The sequence below is a fragment of the Mastigoproctus giganteus genome, chromosome 9, assembly GCF_048544385.1.
Source record: "Mastigoproctus giganteus isolate SK-2022 chromosome 9, ASM4854438v1, whole genome shotgun sequence".
NCBI classification, from domain to species: Eukaryota; Metazoa; Arthropoda; class Arachnida; order Uropygi; family Thelyphonidae; genus Mastigoproctus; species Mastigoproctus giganteus.
The window spans coordinates 154328812-154351477 of NC_143583.1; the positions used below are offsets into that span (position 1 = coordinate 154328812).

General features: G+C 35.3%; 1 protein-coding gene across 1 annotated transcript in view; it reads left to right on the plus strand.

The window, feature by feature from the left end:
* The window catches only part of fab1 (1-phosphatidylinositol 3-phosphate 5-kinase fab1), an 809612-nt gene extending 787527 nt beyond the window's left edge, over positions 1-22085 (plus strand). The window contains exons 39-41 of the mRNA XM_090380831.1: positions 3616-3841; positions 20209-20370; positions 21760-22085. Of these exons, the coding sequence (XP_090236957.1) occupies positions 3616-3841; positions 20209-20370; positions 21760-21953 (582 nt within the window). The 3' untranslated portion in view covers positions 21954-22085. The remainder of the gene's footprint in view (positions 1-3615; positions 3842-20208; positions 20371-21759) is intronic.
* Positions 22086-22666: the final 581 nt, after the last annotated feature.

Sequence of the window (22666 nt, forward strand, 5' to 3'; positions counted from 1 at the left end):
ACTTAACAGGGCTAATGGAAACTGAGTGTCAACCAGAAATAGGGAATGATGAGTTTCACTATGGTATGTACAATGTATTTAGGAAGGGTAAGGAAAATAGTAGGATAGCAATTAGTAGGAGGTAAAGCAATTCTTCTAATCAAAAGTAGCCTGAGGGCAAAGAGTTTTTGTAGATTCGGAAGTGACCTGCCAGCATAAAATCTGTGCAGTGTGAATTAGTTGGAAGCAAAGGTATAACGAAAGTGGGAGTAATCTACAGACCAGAAGATTATGATGAGCATCTACATGCAGATGGAATGGGCAAGCAGGTATGTAGGTCTTATTATGAGTGATTTCAATTTGGTCCTAATTGATTAGAATAAGTGTGAGTGGAAACTCACCATGGAGAAGAAAATTTTTAAATAAACTAAATGATTATTATAATATACTTGTGAATATTATAATAATCGACTAGGTTAAAATTATAATAAATGGTAAGAATATTCTAGACCTCATTATTATTCACAAATCAGATGACAATCATTGGCTCACAGTACAGGAACCACTGGCAGGTAGTGATCACACAATCAATCGTTACTTGGAAGATGAAGAAAGATGTTGCAGTAGTTAAAGGCACAGGTTTTTATTTCAGAAAAGAGAACTATAACAGTTTGACACTATGGCATCAATCAACTGGGCTTGATTGCAAAGGGAGGGTGAATACTTTAATATTATAGAATACCATTAAAGCAATAATCAGAAGCCATGAACACACATATACCAAAAGGCATAATGATGAAAAGTACTGAAGCCTACACCAACTACAAGTTGATCTAATAGACTACAGAAAACATTAAGGCAGTAAAAGATTAGTATGGAAAAAGGCTCAGCTAAATAGCTGAGCCTTTTTAATAGCTTAAATAGCTCAGCTTTTTTTTTTTTTTATGTCCTTAACTTTTTTTCCATTATATATATATATATGAGGTCAGCGTTTTTACTGTTTTGGCATGAAATTTTTATGGCCGGATGCCCTTCCTGATGGCAACCCTCACCCTTTATCCGGGCTGGGGATATGTGGTGGTCATTCCCTGACCTTCCGCATCCTCTGTATTTGGTGGTCACGGACTCAAACCCTGGTCTAATCAGGAAGTGTGTGCTACGCACTGCTGTTCCCGCCCACCTGGCTATGGAGGCGCCCTTTTAAATAGCTCAGCTAATGATTTTAATAGGTACTTTGCATCAAGCTTTACTAGCAAAAGACCTTTCATGATGAGAGGCTATGAGAGTGAGGATAAGACATGAAATTAGCAATTTCAAAAATTACAGTTTATTAGAAAAACTTTCAAACCTAAAGGCAAGTAAGGCCCAATGGAGTTGATGGCATATACCAGTAATTTTGACGCAGGTGGTCAGAGAGTGCATTGAACTATTGAGGTTAACTATCAGGGTATTAGTATTACTACTGGCAAATGATGCAAGAAAGCAAGCTTATAGAGCATCAGCCAAAAAAAATCAGTGCTTGACACATCACCTGTCCATCCCCTCTAATAGGTTGTCTAATTCTTCCTTAAATTTATTGAAACTACCCACTTCCACAACACCAGATGGAAGCCTGTTCCAACAATTAACTCTCAACCATCCTTCCTCCATTTGAATTTATGCTGTGCATGTATAGTCAGAGAAAGAGGAAGGATGCTATTAACTATGAGCTTATTTAATCCAGTCAGAAGCTCAATCAGATCACCTCTCAGGTATCCAGATGTTGCAGTTGGAGAACTGAAGCCTTTCCTGTTAAAAACACTCTTTTATTCCCCTTGCTAATCTTGCTGTTATTCTCTGCACCCATTCAACAGATCCACATCTTCCTACAGTGAAGCTTCCAGACCTGTATGCAGTACTGAAGATGTGGCCTAACCATTGCCTTATAGAACAGGATAAACACCTCCTTATTCCTGCTGACAAAATTCCCATATATCATTGACAAACCCCAGCAGCTCATCTATACTGATCAGAGAACTTCATGCCTGATTGCACAATTATTCCCCCCCCCAATCTTTTTCATTTTCCACTACCCTGAGTCTAGTGCCACACGGTTGGTACATTAATCTGGGCTTATTTTTTATTTTTTTTTTTTTATGAAAACCCCAAACACGAAAGATATCAAAACCATAGTACTTAGTACCATGCATGGGTTGAAGGAGAAGTATGGGGAGAGGGGGATGCCGGAAACTTTGCTCTAGAGACTAAACATGGGTTTCACCACTTCAAGCCTCCAATAAGCAAAGTGGTGGTATTTCACCGGTTGATGAAAGTCATCTACCAATACAGTACCTTGACTTTGTCAATGTTAAATTGCAGTTGCTATTTCTCAGCCCATCTGCCTAATTTTTCTAGTCATCCGCAGACTTAGATATTATGCTTAATATGGCTTAATCAATATCATTAAGAAATATAGAAACTAACACTAAACCCGTTAATAACAATAGTCCGAGAAGAGCAGTGGCTGCTGATAACCACTCTTTGTCTTCTCTGAGTCAACCATCCCTTTGTCCATAGCAGTGACTTGCCCTCAGTACCACACTGTTCCAATTTGTACAGTAGTCTTTTATGTGGAATAGTATCAGAAGCTTTTCTGAAATCTAAGTATATGATATCAGCATTATTTTTTTTGTGTCCAGTTTCTACTGCATCAACATATCCAATCAGCAATCAAACATATCCAATCATATTTTGTCAGACAAGATTACTTCTTAACAAATCCACACTGTAAATATAGTGTAACTGCATTCCTGTCTAGAGTCAAACATAGTATCCAATCACACTTCATCAGAAAAGATCACCTCTTAACAAATCCACACTGTGAGTGCAGTGTAACTGCATTCCTGTCTAGATAGTCCTGCATTACTTCTTTCAGTGACTCCATTATTTTCCCTGGAATAGAAGTCAGGCTAACAGGTATGTAATTACTCATACACTCTTCGATCCCCATTTTGAAGTGGGGATACATTTGCAAATCTCTAACCCACAGGGACCTCCCCTGATTCAAGGATACTCTCATAATTTTGCTGCCTCCCTTAATATAATTGAATAGATTCCATCCACTCCAGGTGCCATTTTTTACAAGCATTAATACTTTTTCGCTTCCACTTTCCTCTCAGTTATCACAAAATCATTTAGCTTTCTGTTAGAATTTAATACATTTCTGGCATCCCCAACCCTAAAAAATTCTTCATATATGAATGTAGATGTGAAATACCTATTCACTTGAGCAGAATGATCAACAGTTAAACCATTCGTATCTATCAAACCAATCTGATTCATCCCCTTCCTTCTAATGTTTATATAAGTAAAGTCTTTGCTGGTTTTCTTTGTATAAACTGTGTGTGTTATAAATAACTATTATAGCACTGGACTAGAAGTAACTAATTTTAATGCATTTATGCAAACCTTTTAAATTCTAAATTTTCATTGCTTGGATATTAATAAAAACTTTTATGCATTTTTCATTTTATCTGAGCCAAGCCAGTTGCTTTGTTCTTCCCCATCCCCAACTTTTAAGTTGTAATAGTCAATATAAGTAGTCATTGCTTTGCTATTTAGTATTATGTTTTCATAGTTATTTATTTATTTTACTAGAGTCCCACCGTACTAGCCAAAATTGTCGGTGTGTACAGGATTGTATACAAGAATTCCATTACAAATACAGCATCCAAAATGGATCTTTTAGTCATGGAAAATTTATTTTATGGACGTAATATTACCAAAAAATATGATCTCAAAGGTTCTGTTCGAAACAGAATGGTAAATACTGATGGTCGATTAGAAGATGACACTGTACTGTTGGATGAAAACCTTCTTAAACGTAAAGTTTTTCTTCTTAATATTTTTTAAATTTTAAATTTAGTGGAATAGTTTAAAAATAAGCTACTGGCTTATTTCTACATTTAGGGTACCAGCATATAAAATGAATTCATCCAAATAAGCCATTTTTTGTTTTACAGTGTGGTAATTTGAAAAGGAGACTGATTCTAGAAAAAAATAATGATCCCATGTATGATGTGATGAGTAAACTAACCTTAGCTTATTCACAGGAACTTCTTCCCACATCCACACACTGCATGCAATGATCACAAAGTGACTGGAGTGACTGGTATACTGTTCAATGTTCTCATCACAGTTCTTTGAATGGTGTCTGTCATGAAAATAAAAGCCTTTTAGTGGTACCTTAAGCTTTGGGAACAAAAGGAAGGTTCATATTCACCAGATCTAAGTCTGGTGAATATGGTGGGTGTGGCAATATGCAGACACTTTTCAAAATGTCCAGATAGCAGGCAGCAACACTTTGGCAATTGGACATGAACTCTTTGTGCACAATTCCCTTGCTATCGTAGAAAGTGACATATGTGGTTTTGATTTTTGACCTTTCTTGACTAACTTCTTTGGCTTTGGGAGAGTTTGCCAACTTCCACCCCACACTTTGTCGTTTCGTTATGGGGTCATAACGAAAACACTACATCTCGTCACCTGTAATGATCGAATTCAGGAAGTTGGGTTTTTGCTTCCAGTGACCTCAATGAGTTCTCTACAATGTTCAACTCATGCCTGTTGTTGACCGTATGTTAATGAATGTGGAACAAACCATGCACAGATCTTTGATTTCTTCAAATTCTGGTTATTTGTTGAATGGTTTCCTTATTGATGAACAGATTTTCTGAAATCATTCGGAGCATTGCACATCGGTCATTAGTAATAATTTCCCACACCTTTTAAATCAACTCTGGTGTTCGAATCATTTTTGCTGGGCCTGGATGTTCATCGTCCTCCAGTGATTCTCTTCCATACGCAAAACATTTATGCAACTCAAACACACATGCACGAAACAGACAATTCTCTCCATACACTTGCTTCATCATTTGAGAAGTTTCCATGGCACTTGTGCCCAGTTGAACACAAAACTTGATATTTGTTCTATTGTCCCTCCACAACACAGACATGCAATTCAGCTCAACTACATTCTGAAATGGCAACAATTTCCACTGACCTTGACTGCAGTGCTCAAGGAACAACCATTCTTTCATTTCATGTTTACTTCTAGTAGATGGCAGCACCAGCACTCATCTCATAATATCAGGTCTCGTTTTCCAAATGCTGCACTGTGTATGGTCCACGAGTAAGGAAATTATTTTGAATAACTGCTAAGTAAATATGTATAAGTTATTTTAACAAAGAGTTTATAATATTTTTTTATTGTTTCAGAATAATTTGAACATAGGAAAAGTACTACAAACCTTACAGTGAAGGAGGGGATTAAAATTGCAAGGTGACATGCAAAATATGAAAATGCAGCAGAAATTGCAAGCCAGTGCAAGAAGCTTTTTGGACATAAACCACCAACAATAAAATTCATAAAGCAAATTGTGAGCAAGTTTTATGATGTAGGAATAGTGCACAATCTACCTGGTAGATCATATATCTCAAAGACGTCTGCCAATTTGGAACTTGTAAAAGAGGATATCGAAAGAAGTCTGAAAAAATCTCAAAGAAAGTGATGTTTGGAACTTAAAATACCCTAAAACAAGCTTAAATAGAATCATAAAGAACTTAAATACAAGGTTTATCATCCCATGTTGCTACAAAATTTGAATGAGGTCAACTCAGATAGAAGATTTGAATTTGCCAAACAGTTTTTGGCCATGAGTGTTGCCAACCCAGATATCATTGACAATGTTTTGTGACTGATGAAGCTATATTTAAACTAAATGGAATCATTACAAGCATTAAGGGGAAAACAAAGGACTTAAATCAGCAGCCATGAGCAGTAATAGAGAAATAAATCACCATATCTGTATTTACTACTCTCTTAACAACCACATTTATTGTTTAACAAGTATTTAAACACTCCTGGCTTTCAATAGTCTGGGATGAAATTTGGACAGGAGACTTTTTTTCCTTTGAGGAAACTGGGATATAAGAAAACTACCCAAGGCTACTAAGAAACAAAATCATTCTATTAATGCCATCCAAAATCAATTTTCAGAATTTTTTTTATGCAGAATGGAGTACCAGCTCGCTATGCAAAAACTTCACAAATTCTTAGACAAAGTTTCCGGGTCAGTGGATTGGATGGCAGAGTTCCATTGAATGGCCACTGTGCTTCCTAGATTTAACACCCTGTGATTACTTTTTTGTGGAGATTCTTAAATGATAAAGAATTTAGTAATAAGCACAGGTCTCTTCTGGAGCTTCAGCAGTCAATAGTTTGAGAACATTTCTAAGGAATTTTTCTTTGCTGCTTGTTGCTATGTACCCAAAAGATTAAACTTTTGTAAAGACCAAAATGGTGGCCATATTGAACAAATGTGTTCAGATGAATTTGAAGTGCTGGTTAAGACAATCAGAAAGAACGGACAGTACAGAGGCATAGTTATGTTTTTTTTTTTTTTTTTTGTTAGTTGTTGGCGCATTGGCTTCTATGGCCATAATGCACCTCCCAAAGTTTTTGCATTTTACTCTGATCCAAACCCTAGGCGTGATTCGACCCCGCGACCTTTGGGTTGCTAGGCAGGCACTTTGCCCACCTGGCTAGCCCATATAACTGGCTAGCCCAGTCAGCGTGGCTATGCTGTTAGTTAAGAAACATAAAATCTAAGGCAGTACATCCAGTTGACATGGGTGACCAGTGCAATGTTGAGTCAGTTTGATGTGACATAAGTGCTGTGAAAGCAAGAATGAGAGTAGGAGTGTGTTATAGGACTAATGACTCTGATAAGTATAGCAAACAACTGTACAGAGAAATAGTGAGCCAGTAAATCAGGATATCTTATAATGGAGGATTTTAACTTTCCAGATATTAATAGGAACTTGTGGATTGGTCACTCGCACACTAGCAAGACTTTTGTGGATTTATTGGATGGCTGTTTACTACAGCAGCCTGTTTGAGAGGCAACCAGAGGGAGTAATACTCTTGATCTGATTATCAGCAGTGATTATTCATGCATTAAGAATCTGCAATTAAAGGAACCGCTAAGTGACAGTGAACACAGTGTAGTGATGTGGGATTTACTTAAAGATGTAACTACCATCAAGGGTAAAGGGAACAGATTTTGCTTTCGTAAAGGTGACCGTGGTGGTCTCAGACAATTTTTAAATTCTATCCAGTAGGACTAATTGATGATGTTACCAACAGCAAATTCTAAATGGGAAGAATTCAAGGAATTAATCTTGGAAGCTACTAGGCTTTTCATACAAACTAAGAAATACTGTTCAAGCTTTAGACCTAAATAGATGTCAGATGAACTAATGAGACATGTCACAGGCAAAAAAAGCATGGGATGCAAAAATTATTAGATGACACAGAAGCCTATGGTATGTATAAGCTAGTCTGTAATCAAGTGATAAAGGAGGTTAGGCAAAGGTAGATTATGAGAAATCTTTGGCAAAAGATGTAGAGAAAAATAGCAAAGACTTCTTTATTATGTAAACTCGACATAATAAACTTCTTTATTATGTCGAACCATTGATATCAATGGTTCGACTGTTGATGATCCTGCTCAGGTAGCTAACAAACTGAATGAGTATTTTGCATCTACATTCACACGAAAAATTCTCTAGGGAAGTGGAGGCCAGAAGTTTATCAAACTCTAACAGGTTTTGTAATAATTGAGAGCAAAGTGGAGGAGAAATTATTGAAGTAACATAAAACGCCTGGGGTGGGTGGGATATATCCAGTTATATTCAAGAGGGGCAGTGAAGGAAGTAAGCAAATCCTTAGGCATAATTACAAGCACATTCTTGGATTCAGGGGAGGTCCCCATAGACTGGAGATGTGCAAGTGTATCCCCAATTCACAAAGAGGGATAAAAGGGTGACACAAGTAATTACAGCCCTGTTAGTTTAACTTCTGTTTCAGGGTTAATAATGGAGTCACTGTTAAAAGAAGTAACGTAGGATTATCTAGACAAGACACAGCATGTGTGGATTTGTTAAGAGGAAATCTTGTCTGACCAATTTGATTGGATACTACAATGTGGTCGCAAAGGAACTAGATGCAAAAAATAATTTTTATATCATATACGTGGATTTCAGGAAAGTTTTTGATACTGCTGCACATAACAGACTGCTGTACAAATTGGAGCAGCATGGTATTAAGGGCAAGTTATGGATAAAGGAATGATTGAGTGGAGAAGACAAAGTTGTTATCGGTGGACACTGCTCTTCATGAACTAATATTATCAGTGAAGCCCCCAAGGCCTCTTGTGTTCTGTATTTATTAATGATATTGGTGAAGGTACATCCAGCTTAATGTCTAGGTTTGCAGATGATACGAATGTTACTGGGTGGTTAATTATAGCAATTGATGGTATACTGCAACAAGATCTATAAAAATTAGGCAATTGGGCTGAGAAATAACAATTGAGGTTTAATTGACAAATGCAAAGTACTGCACATGGGTAGCAGTAATCCCAGATTAATGTACCAAATGTGTGGTACTAAACTCAAGGTAGTGGAAAATGAAAAAGACTTGAGGGATAATTGTGCAATCAGATATTATATTCTCTGAGCAGTGCAGACATGCTCCCAGGACAGCACATGGGGTTTTGTAAGTGATATACAGGGAATTTTGTGCAGTGATAAAGAAGTGATTATTCCATCCTATAAGGCAATGGTCAGGCCACATCTTGAGTACTGCATATAGGTCTGCAGGCCTCATTTTAGAGGCCTGCATATAGAGCTGTTGGAACAGGTATAAAGGGCAACGAGATTGGTCAGGGGAACAAAGGGTTGCTGTTACTAAGAACTGCTGTTACTTCAGAACTGCAGAATTTGCAGAACTGCTGTTACTTCAGTTCTGCAAATTGCAGCATCTAGAGACTAGGCACCTGTGAGGTGATCTGATTGAGGTGTATAAGGCCTTGAATGGTTTGAGCAAGCTCAATGCTGATGGGGTGCTTCCTCTTGCTCAGATTACGCACTGTTGGTCATAAATTCAAATTGAAGAACAGTTCCAGAACAGAAATGTGGAAATTTGGCTTTAGCCAGCGGGTGGTTGATTGTTGGAACAAAACAGCCAAATCTCCCTTTCCTCTTCTTCCAGCCATACTCCTGTTAATTATCCACCCTGCTTTTTGCGAAATTTCCACCATTATCATAAAGTGTGGTACTGATGAGAATTTCACAAAAAATTTCACTTTCTACACCATTTTTGCAACTTCCATTTGATATGAAATTTGATTTTTGAAATGCCCATTTGCCAAATGTCCAAATATGTTATTGTTTTTTATGGTTTTACTTGATGTTATTACTGCTGTCAGTTGCTACACATAACTTTGACCTTGAATTATGCTTCCAGTATTCGCCTTAGTTGATTTTAATACATTAAAGCAAATTTGAGTTTCTTTTATGTGCTTTAATAAAATGCCTTAATTTAATATTATATCTTATTACATTGTCAGAAAGATTGTCACACTCTAAAACTGTAGATTGGGTTGTCAGAAAACATAAGAACAAAAGATATTTAATGCTGAAAACAACCATGAATCAGTATTCTATTAAAGCCTTGGTGTGATCTCCTCCCCAACCACCAGGCAGTAGTGCCAGCTAGTATATCTTAAAAAGTTGAGATGATTAAAATGAATGAGGAAGGTCATTCTTCCTCGTAGGTAAGACACAAATATAAAAATTCAGACAATAACAGAAGACTTAATCCCATGGAGTCCATTAGACGTTTTGAAGCGAATCGATTCCGGTCAACGACAAGCAGATGTGTGCCATAATTTAGGACTTGCAACTTGAACTGTAAGAACAATTATAAAAAAATAAAGAATTAATTTTAGCAGTGGGAAAGATAGCTGTTCCACTGCAAGCAACTAGGACTAGGCCGGCTATTAGGATTGAAATGGAAAGACTTTAATTTTATTGAAGATAATATTCCAATGCAGAATTCAGTTAAGTTAAATATTAAAAAAAAAAGAGAGAGAGAGAGAGAGAGAGAGAGAGAAAGAGATTAGCCAATATGATTATCTGAAGAAAACTCGCCTAAAAAAAAAATATGGGCCAGCAGGTTGTACACTAATGATCCTAGCATTAGTGACTGGGGATAATGACTACCCCCAGCATGTTACATATCCAAATAGAAGATGTGCAAGAATCACTTGCACTTCTACATGCAGCTGCTGTTAGTCTGTGTACCTCCACCTGAATAAAGCAAACAGAAACATTCAGTAATGCTGGAGGTTTATATCTGTAGTAAGGCACCAATCAATTGCAGGGGCCAGATTTTTCAATATTTATTTCTTTCAAGTTTTGCTTGTGAACAGTGAAGATAGTGCCCAAGAGTAGGCTTTAAATAACATTATGAAAAAGTGCATATGTGAAATGAGGTTTATTTAAAAAAATTAATTAAACAAATATATTTTCATTATACATGTATAAAAATATGAACAGAACTGTGAAAATTAAGATGCCACCATAAAAGTGAACAATTTTTATTCATTTCATGCCTTTATGCCAAATGAAATAATTCTGAATATAACATGCTTCTCCTACAAGTATAACAACAGTGGAAAAGTCCACCATTTAACTGCTTTACACATGTCCAGTAAAGGGTTAAAAGTAATAAGAAAATATAGGACTGGTACACTTGAAGATGTGATTACAGATGAGTCCCCCCCCAATCCCCATCCCTGCTTTTGGTGTGTGTGTGTGTGTGTGTGCGCGCGCGCGCACGCACGCACGCTTTCAAACAGCTGGCACACCATACAGTATACAGTCAGTCCTCGTATAACACTTGTTTACACTACATGAATTCGATCATACACAATTTATAAATAGGGGAACAATATCATATATAACACGACTGAATTCGCTTATGCACGATTCACTTTGTGTTCACAAGAAATGACAGTCAAACGCGGAATCACCCCAACTGAACGTAACACGATAGGAATGAAGAGAAGATTCTGAAAATGTAGTTATATTTTTTATATCAGTGAAGGGGAAACACATTTCGCCATAATAAACAACGTAAAAACCCACACAATTCCAGCTATCGGTATTATCGCAAATGCAATTAAATGCAATCTGTTACTACCAGTAACAGATTCCACTAGCAGAAACGCAACTGGAAATTGTTTTTATTGTTTTGTGGTAATAACCTCCAGAAATGTGCTTTAGTAAAATGCGAGCTAGTGAGGTGTTAATACTGTCTCTCTGCCTTTACAGTGTTATTTATTCAGTTGCTACACGCACACAGCTTTGTTTATTTGTATCAAGCGTTCCTCCTCATTTTGTAATTGTGCTTTATTCCCTAAAAAACGAGTAAAATACTTAAAAGGTGTGAAAAGGAAGCGTCCTGGTGAAGACACTACAGATTCAGAGAGAAAAAGAAAAGCAATATCGTTAGACAGAGGCGGATTGGGTCAAAAATTCTTACTCAGGGAAAATTTGTAATGGCCTCATACTAGCGTTCTGAACTCCGACCCAATGGAGTTTCCCCGGTAAGGATTATGGCCAGTCTGCCTCTGTCGATAGAGAAAAAATATGAAATTGTGAAACAATTTGAGCAAAATGAAAGACCATGTGATATTGCACATACTACAGGCCTAAATGAGGCAACACCGAGAATTAGAAAGAATGCAGAGAAAATAAAAACAACTTTCATAGTAGGAACAGCTCAAAGTGTAATTAAAATCCATTAGATCAAGACACAAAGAATTGGAAGAGATGGAACGGCTGTCATCTGTTTGGATAGAAAACCAAACAAAGAACAAGTTTGCTTACGATAGAAGCAAAAGCATTAGCAATATTTTATTACATAATAGCCGTAATAAAATACTTACGTATTTTATTACGATTATTTATTATGTTTGGTAATGTTTTGGTTACAAATGTCTGTTCAATCTTGGGTGGTCGGCACCTAACCCTATTTTTCCCATAGGGCCTGTTGTTTATATTGTACGAGGGTTTCTAGGAACACAACTATCGTGCTATACAAGGACTGACTGTACAATACTCGAGCTGTGATTTCCACTCTCTGTTGTCCCACTTGCACCTACTAAGCAGAAGCTGTCACACACCATGCAAACTCATTGAGACAACACGTGATGGGGCTGCTTCCCAATCCCATGTCCCCTCCTGCAGGTATCTCTCAAACTCAGTATAATCCTGAATATAATATGCTTCTCCTCCTATCAGCTCATCCTCCTTTCCATATTTTTTTTTATCATTATTATTATTATCAATGCTTTTTTGGGACGGTACACAATGGTATGACGTACCAGCACCTTTATTAACAGTGTGTGACATTTGCAAGCAGTACATTTCGAAATTTGAAATATTCAGTTTTTTTTTTTTTTTTTCTTCACATGTTTACCCATTATTCAAATACATACGCTTCAAATTATTTAACTCAATTTGCATTTTTCACTGTCTATTGTTAAGATATTTTCTATATAAAACTTTATAAAAACCATTTTTGGAATACTCAGTCGGACCCCTGTTTAATAAACTTAAAATATTTTCGGTTGAGTGAAAAAAAAATTTCATATAACGAACAGATTAGGAGAGACTAGGTACACATTGTTCACACTTCTGGCCTTCAGGCAATTAGTGCTGCTGCACGAATTAAGAGCTAAAGGGATTACACTTAATGATACTCGTAAATCCTATCCGACTACCTGTCACACATACCGAGAATTTGCGCTGGTCAAGGGGTATTCCCAATGCGAACAATGGGCTCTGGTCAACCTACTGTAAGCACCCTCTTCTGGAATTAGGAGAGAGTGGTTTTCTTTACAAATAATCAACTGTTATTTCACGAAAGTGCATTTTTTTCCGTAAATTTTTCTGTAAATTTTCCATCTCTATTTACATGGTTACAGTACTTCAATGACTCCCACATTTTGGTCAGTTTCAAAAAAAAAAAAAAAAAAAATTCAAATTTAAGAACTAGTTCAAAAAACTAATGACAATATCGATGACAAGAAAAGGAAAATGAGGATAACGAAGGTATTAAATCTTCTAAACATGAAATGTTGGCAGCTTTTGAAACTTTATCATGGCCTGGAGTGTGAAGATGTTCCTGAGAATACAAGGTATGTTAAAACAAATGCGGAAATTTTTTAAATGATCGATTTACAGTAAATACAGTGTATAACAAAAGATAACAAATATTTTGCAAATTAATTCTTAAGTGTACTAATATTGTGCGCATCATGTCGTATGAAAAAAAAAATCGTATCTTAATTTGTTATATATTAATAAATTGTTTTGAAATGTTAGAAAATTTATTTACCATCTTTTACTATATTTCTGAATGTTGAATTATTTTTCATTGTGGAAAAGGTCATATTTCTATATAACGAAATTTTTGTGTAACGAATTTTTGCAAGGAACAATCGACTTAGTTATATAGAGGTCCGACCATAGATTTATTTTATTGGGATTATCTTACTTTCGCAGGTGTTCTGATCATCTAAGAAGTACCACCCACTTCGGGAAACTCGTGTAACTTTTTATTGATTCTTCCCCCTTTGAAAATGCCATTTCCTAGGGGCTCGTATTGGTTCCCCACCAATTTTTCTGCAACTTTTGTTACAACATAAAAGTTTGTTCCACACAACTTTGTATTTGTGCATTTTCAATTCAGATGCAACAGTTTTATTTATTTGCCCATGCGGTAACAAGATTGTGAGTGAATTAGTATTAAAAAAAAACTACCTTGAACCGTAAAGTACAAAATGAAAAGAATTACTAGTTTCTTCTCACCTTCCATAGTTAAGAAATTAAAAACAAGTGAAAATGTGAGTGAAGACTTCATTACAGAAACTATGTCAAATACTGCTTTTGTTCCTAATGGTATCTGTGCCCAACAGCAAGGGATGACTGACATAAATGACTGGTCAAGTTGCTGGACTGTTGATCAAAAAAATGACTTCTGTGTGAATTGTGATAATTGGCTCAATTATCAAAATAAGAGACTTGGCTGTGCATTATGTAAATAAATTGGAACTCTTGGAGTGAAAAAGAAGATGGGCATGAAGATTTCTAAGAAATGGGCAAATAATGGAAGTTACCTATTTTGGCGAAAGCAGACAGCAACAGCTACTGTCTTTAAGAAAGAAAGAAAATTTTCGGTCGCAAGGAAACAGTGGAACATAAAGCTGCTATAAAACTGCTTGGGAAGCTGAGAAAGAGCCCCTTGAAAATCTGTGTTTAAAGAGTTTATCACACAAAACATTAATAATAGCAAAAAGTTTTCGCAATACATATAAGGTGACCAAAGAAAATCAGTCTTTTCATAATTTTAAATCAGAGATTGACCTACAAGAATTAAATGGGATTGACAGGGGTCATAATCTTCATTCAACTAACACTTGCATTAACATCTTGAGCCACATTAGTGATGAAATGAGAAAAAAATTTGGTTAATAAAATTGTTATGTCGAACAGTAAAATTTCATTGATAATTGACGAATTGACCACGGTGAGTAAGAAATCCGCTTTGATCATTTACGTTCGAACTTGTATATTTGACTGTGGAATAAGATCTCCCATAAATTTGTTTCTGGACTTGATCGAACTCGAAAGTGTTACTGCAAAAGAGATATTTGATTCTCTGCTCGATTATCTTCAGTCATACAGTATGACGGAAAACTATTTAAAAACTCACTGAGTTTGTGCAAATGCAATTATCGCAAATGACTCCTCCATTATATATTACTTTAATAGTTGGCATTGCGCTAATCACCGATTAGAATTGGTGATACTGTGAAATCTGTTGCAGGTATTTAAAGCATTTGTTGATAAACTTTGTCATGTATAATGCATTGCCAAAAAATGCCAGAGAATTGAAGGTATGCACCAAATTGCTGGATATTGAACTATTAAAAATTGGAAGAATTTTAAGCACACGATGGGTGGCATCGAGCTTCCGGTCTGTCTCGGCTGTTTGGAATAACCATGAGGTGTTAGTTAATCATTTTCAAGAAGCAAAGAATGACTCGATGCGGGACCAAAAAGAAAGGTGTACATATGAAGGATTGCAGAAGAAAATTATGACTGTAAACTTTATATTAGACTTAGGTTTAATGTGTGATGCTCTTCAAGAATTATCAGACATGAGCTTGGACTTGCAGGAGCACGATATAGATTTGAACAGGGCGAATAAAAAAGTAGAAATTGTTGTACAACTTTTTCATGAAAGACAAACAGTTCCGGGACAGTATTACAGAAATGCCACCAAAGCTGCCAAAAATTTAAGATTTCAAGGAGTTTCACTTCATGGGACAGACTACAGAAATTATTCTCCAATCGATCCAGAAGCTTTCTACAGAACTTTGAAACAATCAGTAGAAAGTAGGCTACTTGATAGTAAAAATGCTGATTTGGAAGCATCGGCCAGAGTACTTGATAGGAAACATTAGCCTGAAGATACTAACTCTCAAGTGACATTTGGTGACAATGAAATTAGAAAATTATCAATTAGGTTTCAGTTAAATGAAAGAGATACAATTTTGGGTTTCGGGAATACCTAATTGAAGACAATTTCACAAGAAATGAAGCATTTAATGAATGCTCTGAATACAATACCAATTTCATCAAGTGAATGTGAACGAGGATTTTCAAAAGTGAATCTGATCATCAGCCCAACCAGAGCTTCATTGATGACAAAAAGTTTCTTCACTACTGTTTCTTAAAATTGTAGGCCCACCGCTGACATGCTTCAATCCAGCAAAATATGTCGATTCGAGGCTGCTTCGGAAACGTCATTTAGCAACAGACACAAACAGTAAGAAAAGAAGGCAGCATATTGTGTCAGGTGAGAACTTAATAAAAATTTGGAAGTATTCTGTAAAACTTCATTATGAAATTGTTTTTACTTTTTACTTATTATTTTTTATTTTCTTATATACTTTTATAATTTGTAAAATAATAAGAGAAGTTTACCTCAATATAATACATAGAACACTTCGGTATGATACTCTCCAGCAATTAAACGAAAAAATCTAAAATCTTACATACAGTAAAAAATAATTAAAAATCAATTGAACACAATTAAAAATCAATCTAATTCAATTAAATAAATTAATTAAAAGAAATTTAACAAAAAAATTGCAAAACGATTTTCTTTCCTGAAGCTGACAACACTTTTCGACCATATGTCGTGATCACAGGAATGAAAATTACCAAATAGGGGTGAGCATGAAACTTAAATAGGGATTATTTATCTTCATGCATGCACTTTTAGCCACGAGTAGATTAGAAATGGACAGCGAACATCAACAGAATTCTCATGTAATTTAATTTCGAGAGTTTCTGCAATTAATAGTCTGGTATAATTATGTTAGACACTAAGTATTTTGGCCTCGTTAAATAAAGTGTTTTTCGTTAATGACATGAAAGGCTAATTCTGATCTGCTAAATGAGAAGCACAAACTGAGGCCGCATGTTAACATAAAAACTCAGAGGAAAAACATAGAACCTTGGTACGACGAGTTGCAATCTCTGCAAGAAATGTTGTATACTAGGTCATTTATTTATTTATCATATGACGGTGTTCTACATATTATATTGAAGTAAACTTCTCTTATTATTTTACAAATATAGAATGTATTGAGCATTACAGCTCTGGTTTACACTATCAAATACTTGTATAATAAATTTATGCTTAATAAACTGTGTTAATATATTTAATTTGTTGTTCTTATTCCAAAAACATCACTATTATCATTTTTTCCTGATAGCAAAGAATGAGTACTGGCACTTATTTTTTTACAAAAAAAGCACTGATTATTATTATTATTGAGCTCTCCTCTTGGAGTCCCAGGGTCAGTTCAGCATAACGTATCGACAAATGGTGCAAAAGAACTGTCTCTTCACGGCAAGGGACAGAAACTAGCCAGTGAATTCATGATAATTTTCTGCTGGTTCATTGCTTAGTGGCTTGTCATATGACACATATGACTGGCTGTGCAGTCATCATTATCTGCCACAATGCAGATAATGATGGAGTTACTTGTTTATCTGGAAAGGTTCAATGGGTTATGAAAATAGGGAGTTTGGATATTTTTTGGAGGGCAGTGTACCTGTGCCTTATATATAAAAATAAGTTTATTCTCTGATACAGGAATTAACGCATTCACTGCCAGGAATTAACGCATTCGAAACTTATGTCAAAACGAACTACAATTTTTGTATCTCAGTGCAAATATGCAACCACACTCAATTCCATTCAGTAAACAAGTGCTGTAAAAAGAAAAACACATGAAATGAACAATTGAACAATATCAGCAAACTGGGCAAAATTCCAGCCAAACATCATGGCTGGAATTTTGCTTATCAATCACACTGTCTAGATAGCCACTAGAAAAGCTATATACTTGGTTCACAGTTTCATATTTTCTTTGCTTATGCTGATATTATTATTTATCTAGTTTAGTATTTTCCACAAAAAAAAAAAAAAGGTAAAATTTTTTGAAGATTATGCTTGCTGAATTTTAATTTTTCAGTTTGCAAAAAACAAATCATCATCCTTAGTGTGTGTCTACTGATAAAAATTTGTGTAAAAAGTGTTTTCCCATGAAATTTAACTACAGTGAAACTTCTCCTAACGGACACCTCTTGTTAATGGACATCTCTCTACAACGGACATTTTCAAATTCCCCAACTCGCCTCCATTGGTTTTAACCTGTTTGCAGCTTCTGTCTAGCAGACATTCTCTGTAACGGACGCGGACAGGCAATCTGCACTGTTTCGTTTAGATTAGCACTTAATTTGATCTCCCCATAACGGACAGCGGGCGAGCTCACGGCCCTTTTTCTAGGAACGTTTCTTCCACGTATTGCCTCAATCGTGTGTTTATTTTCTATTTCCGATTCTCTGAATTTTATCAAGGTTTACGTCGTGGTTCTAAACCCTTTTTCAAGAATTTTAAGGCACGTGTAAAACTTCTGATGAATTCGGTGTGTGCAGGGGGGAAGATATGGTCGGCCTTTCGTCTTTTCAGTTTCAGTTTTCTTCAGTGTCATGTGAAGTGCACAATGTCTTCTCGTAAACATTTAACTTTAAAAGATAAAGTCGAACTCATTAATGCGTATCATCGGCAAAAAAATAGTGTTCGCAATCTCGCTGCAAAATTCAAAATCGGGAAGACGCAGGTAAGCGACATCCTAAAGAAAAAAAATTAACTGCTCAAACAATTTTGGCAACACGGAAATGATCAGGTTCAAAAATCATTCCCGAAAACTGTTGGACTTCAAATTTGTCGCGCACGTGCTAAAGAAAAAAAATTTCCCTATTATTAGGGAAAAGGCTTTGGAGGTTGCGAAATCTATGGGAGTAAATGAGTTCAAAGCTTCTGTGGGATGGCTAGACAAGTTCAAAACTCGGCATAGAATTTCTTGGAAAACCGTAAGTGGTGAAGGTGGATCTGTTGATACTGGGGTTGTAACAGAGTGGACCGTCAAATTGGAAGATTTATGTCGTGATTTTGAAGCTAAGGATATTTACAACTGTGACGAAACAGGGTTGTTTTTTTAAAGCTCTTCCTGAAAAAACAATGAGTCTAAAAAACGAAAAGTGCCAGGGCGGAAAAATTTCTAAGGAACGCTTGACTGTACTGTTGTGTACATATATGCTGGGAGACTTTGAACAACCTCTTGTTATAGGAAAACCACAAAATCCTCGTTGTTTCAAGGGCATAAAGTTGAATCTTTTGAATGTTGACTGGAAGTCTAATAAAAAAGTGTGGATGACACGAGATATCATGAGCGAATGGATAAGTCACTTTAACCAAAACCTGATTCGTCAAAACAGAAAAATTATTCTTTTCATGGATAATGCTGCATCTCACCCGCACATTGAATTGTCCAACCTTCAAATCGTTTTTCTGCCACCAAACATCTGCAGAGTGTCAGCCCTTGGATAAAGGGATAATAAAACAGTTTAAACTTCACTACAGAAAATGTGTTTTAACACATCTCATTGCAAACATGAACGATGTAACATGTGCGAGTGACCTTGCAAAGAAAATCAGCATCCTAGATGCGATTCAGTGGATTTCCTCTTCAGTAAACGCAATTAGAAAACAAACTGTCGTGAACTGTTTTGTAAAGTCTGGCTTTTCAAACGCAAAAATTGAAGTTGTGAACAGCAATGTGGAGCACCAAGAACTTCAACATCTATTGATAATGTATGATACTTCCGCTACAAGTGACCCTGGCTACAAAGATATAGACTCGAACCTCACTACAGAAGATGGTGCTCTAGATATCAACGACATTATCATCGATATTTTTCAAGAAGTTGCCCATGAGGATGAAGAAATGGAAGGAGGTCATTCTGTCGAAGAACATATTAACGACGAACCACCGATGAAAATAGAAGAAGCGCTCATACAAATCAATCGTTTAAAAATGTTTTTCGCTGCTGAAGAAGATACTGAAGGACTTTCGATGGTTTCTTCACTCCAAACAAATGTTGAAAACAAAATTATCAGCCGGAAGAAGGTGCAGAAGAAAATAAGTGATTACTGTATGTCTTTTTCTTAAGATAAAGTCATAATATGCATAGCACAATTGTATGTATATTATTTACAAAAATATTGTTCAAAATCTGTATATATTTTAATTTAATTTTACATTAAACGTTTAGCGATTTTTTTTTTTTTTTTCCTCCCTCAGACTTCTTGTTAGCGGACACTTCTCTCTAACGGACACGTTTTCGTTCCCCATGGCTGTCCGTTAAAGGGAAGTTTCACTGTATATAATGAATCCACAGCCTGGGACATGAGGACTGAAAAGGAACAAGGATGTACAGTATATTAAAACTAACGACATTGATTCAGCTCTTTATAATATGTCGTCTGATACTGAAATAGAAGTCTATTCAAGTAATGCAGATTCTGAATCTTGTTCAAACACATCTGTTGATGTTAGAATACTATAAACAAAAGATGCTAGCATTGCTTAGAGTGATGATCCTTCACACATGAAATCCATTTACTAAAGAGCAGTGCTTACTTGTTCCAGCATCCCACAGTGAAAACAAATAACAGACCCTCACAAATATAAACAGCAGCAAACATATTAAGGTCAGAGGAGTTTACAAGATAGAAACTACAAGAATATAGTTTCTGTTTGAATTGTAATTATTTCCATTTTTTATGATGTTTTATGAGATAAAGAAAATATTTAATTGATAAAACATTTAAAGGTATTATTATATTTCTAGTAACCTGTGACTGTCCCTTATACATTCGTCCACATGCAAAAACTGTTCTTACACAAGCAATAAGTAATGATGCAGATTTCCTAGCAAGTCGAACCGTGATGGATTATTCTTTGCTTGTTGGATTGGATGAAGATAAGAAAGAGCTTGTAGTTGGAATCATTGGTAAATACAACTATTGGATGTTTCTTAGGAATTATTTTTACTACTCTCTTTTGAGTCAGTTTTCTTATGTGACATAACTGGGAAATAATTATCCCTATTTCTTTTAATTTTTTTATTTCCTTTATTTTGTTTATTACCATTCTCCTAATAATTTTCAAGTTTTTTGTGCTTACACATTTTCTACAAAATAACTGGGTAATTTAAAATTTGTGCGACCCAAATATCACTAATTAAAATCTATTAATTATTTTACTATCATATTATGTAATCAATAATATAAAAAAATTATAATAAATGTTGATAGTGTCCACCTTCTGGAATACATGCATGGACTTTTTTTTTCATCATATCCAATGACCCTTTCTGTCTCAGTTTTCCACCACTAAGGTAAAATTAAGTTCAAATCAGAGTTACTCTGCTCACCAGATATTTTTAATAGTAACTTAAATTGCAATTAGTAAAATATAATGGAAACCCTGATAACATCTATATCCATCATCCATTCATTGCTTGCCATGTGCTTTGTTCCTTCTGTTAAAGCAAGACCTAAACTTTGCTGAATTGAGAAATGACATATATTGAGCGAGATTGGTGAGGGGAACGAAGGGATGCTCTTACCAAGAGAGGCTTAAGTTCTGCAAATTGCAGCAGCTAGAGACTAGGCACCTCCAAGGTGATCTCTGATTGAGGTGTTTAAGGCCTTGAATGGGTTGAGCATGCTGAATTCTGATGGGATTCTTCTGCTTGCTCAGATTACGAACCTGAGGGGGCATAAATTCAAATTGAGAAAGATAGATGTGCCGAAATTTGCCTTTAGCCAGCGGGTAGTTGATTGCTGGAACAGACTTCCATCTGTTGTTGTGGAAGTTGATAGCTTAAATAAATTTAAGCCTGACCTAGACAAACGTGAAATGGGAAGGATTTTTTTTTTTTTTTTGGCTGATGCTATATATAAGCTTGCTTTCTTGCATCACATGCCCCATTACTATTACTACTATTGTTTCGGTACCAAAAATATGTAAATGAAAAGGGCATAAATCAAGCACTTACTATATTTTTTTTTTTAATACTGAAAATTTAGAGAATTATTAAATACTAATTCTATTTAAATAAATCTTGTATTCCTTATATAGAATGTTTTGGGTTTTTTTTTTTTTTTTGTTCACCTTACAAAATTAAGTGCAATGCTGATTTCTTAATTAAAATGTAACTAAATCAATATAAAAATATAGAATTTTAGTTTAGTTTTAGAAAACAGCATAAATTCTTAAAAATGTATGGCAGCTATAAAATTTAGTTCAGTGTAATATAAAAAATGTAGTAAACAATTAATTTGTTATTTTATTTAATTTCTTTTTGGAGGTGAGTTAATGTTTTCTTTTTTCATAGATTACATTCGTACCTTTACTTGGGATAAAAAGGTAGAAATGTTAGTCAAGTCCTCAGGAATCCTTGGAGGCCATGGGAAGCTGCCTACTGTTGTGTCCCCCGATATTTATAGTATACGTTTTTGTGAAGCAATGGATGGTTATTTTCTCTGGGTGCCTGATCGCTGGAGTGGACTAGGAAATGGAATACATTAAAAAAATGTTTGGCAGGTATGATGCAGTAGCCACTACTACTATCAAATTATACGATTTGGATGACTGTCACATTATTTTAGCAGCAGTGCTGTTTGGAAATAGCAAGATCACCTCCATAATATTTATATAACCCAATCATAACAATTTTTCTGAATTTGGACTAGCCTTTTCTACGTTTATATTTAATGAATGTTTAATTATAAATTCTTAGAAATACCTCAGGGGTGTACATTATATGTATTTATAATGTGCAAGCTATTTTTTTTATCCTGCAGTTAAGAATATGCATCAAAAAGGAGTATTCAGAAGAGTAAAAAAATTGAGTTCTACACCGGTTAGCAAAAAAGTTACAATGTGAATACTTTGCTCATAAATATGAAAAAATGATAATATAAACCATCTCAAATTTTTTCTATGTATTTGAAAAGAAACTTGCATATCACACACATACAAGACAAATGCATATGGTGTATATATGTATGTACATATAATACTGCAGACACACACGTATTATTATAAGTTTTCTGGAGCTCAGAGAACATGAAAGATATAAACTGTAAAAATGTTGCTTGGTTCCTCTTATTAAACCTAAATGAATTTGTTTTAATTTGGGATGCAATTAATTTATAAATTACAACGTATCAAAATAACATCATAAGTCGAGTCATGCCAAGGGCCCTGAATAGTCTGCAGATGAGTTTGACTTACTTTAT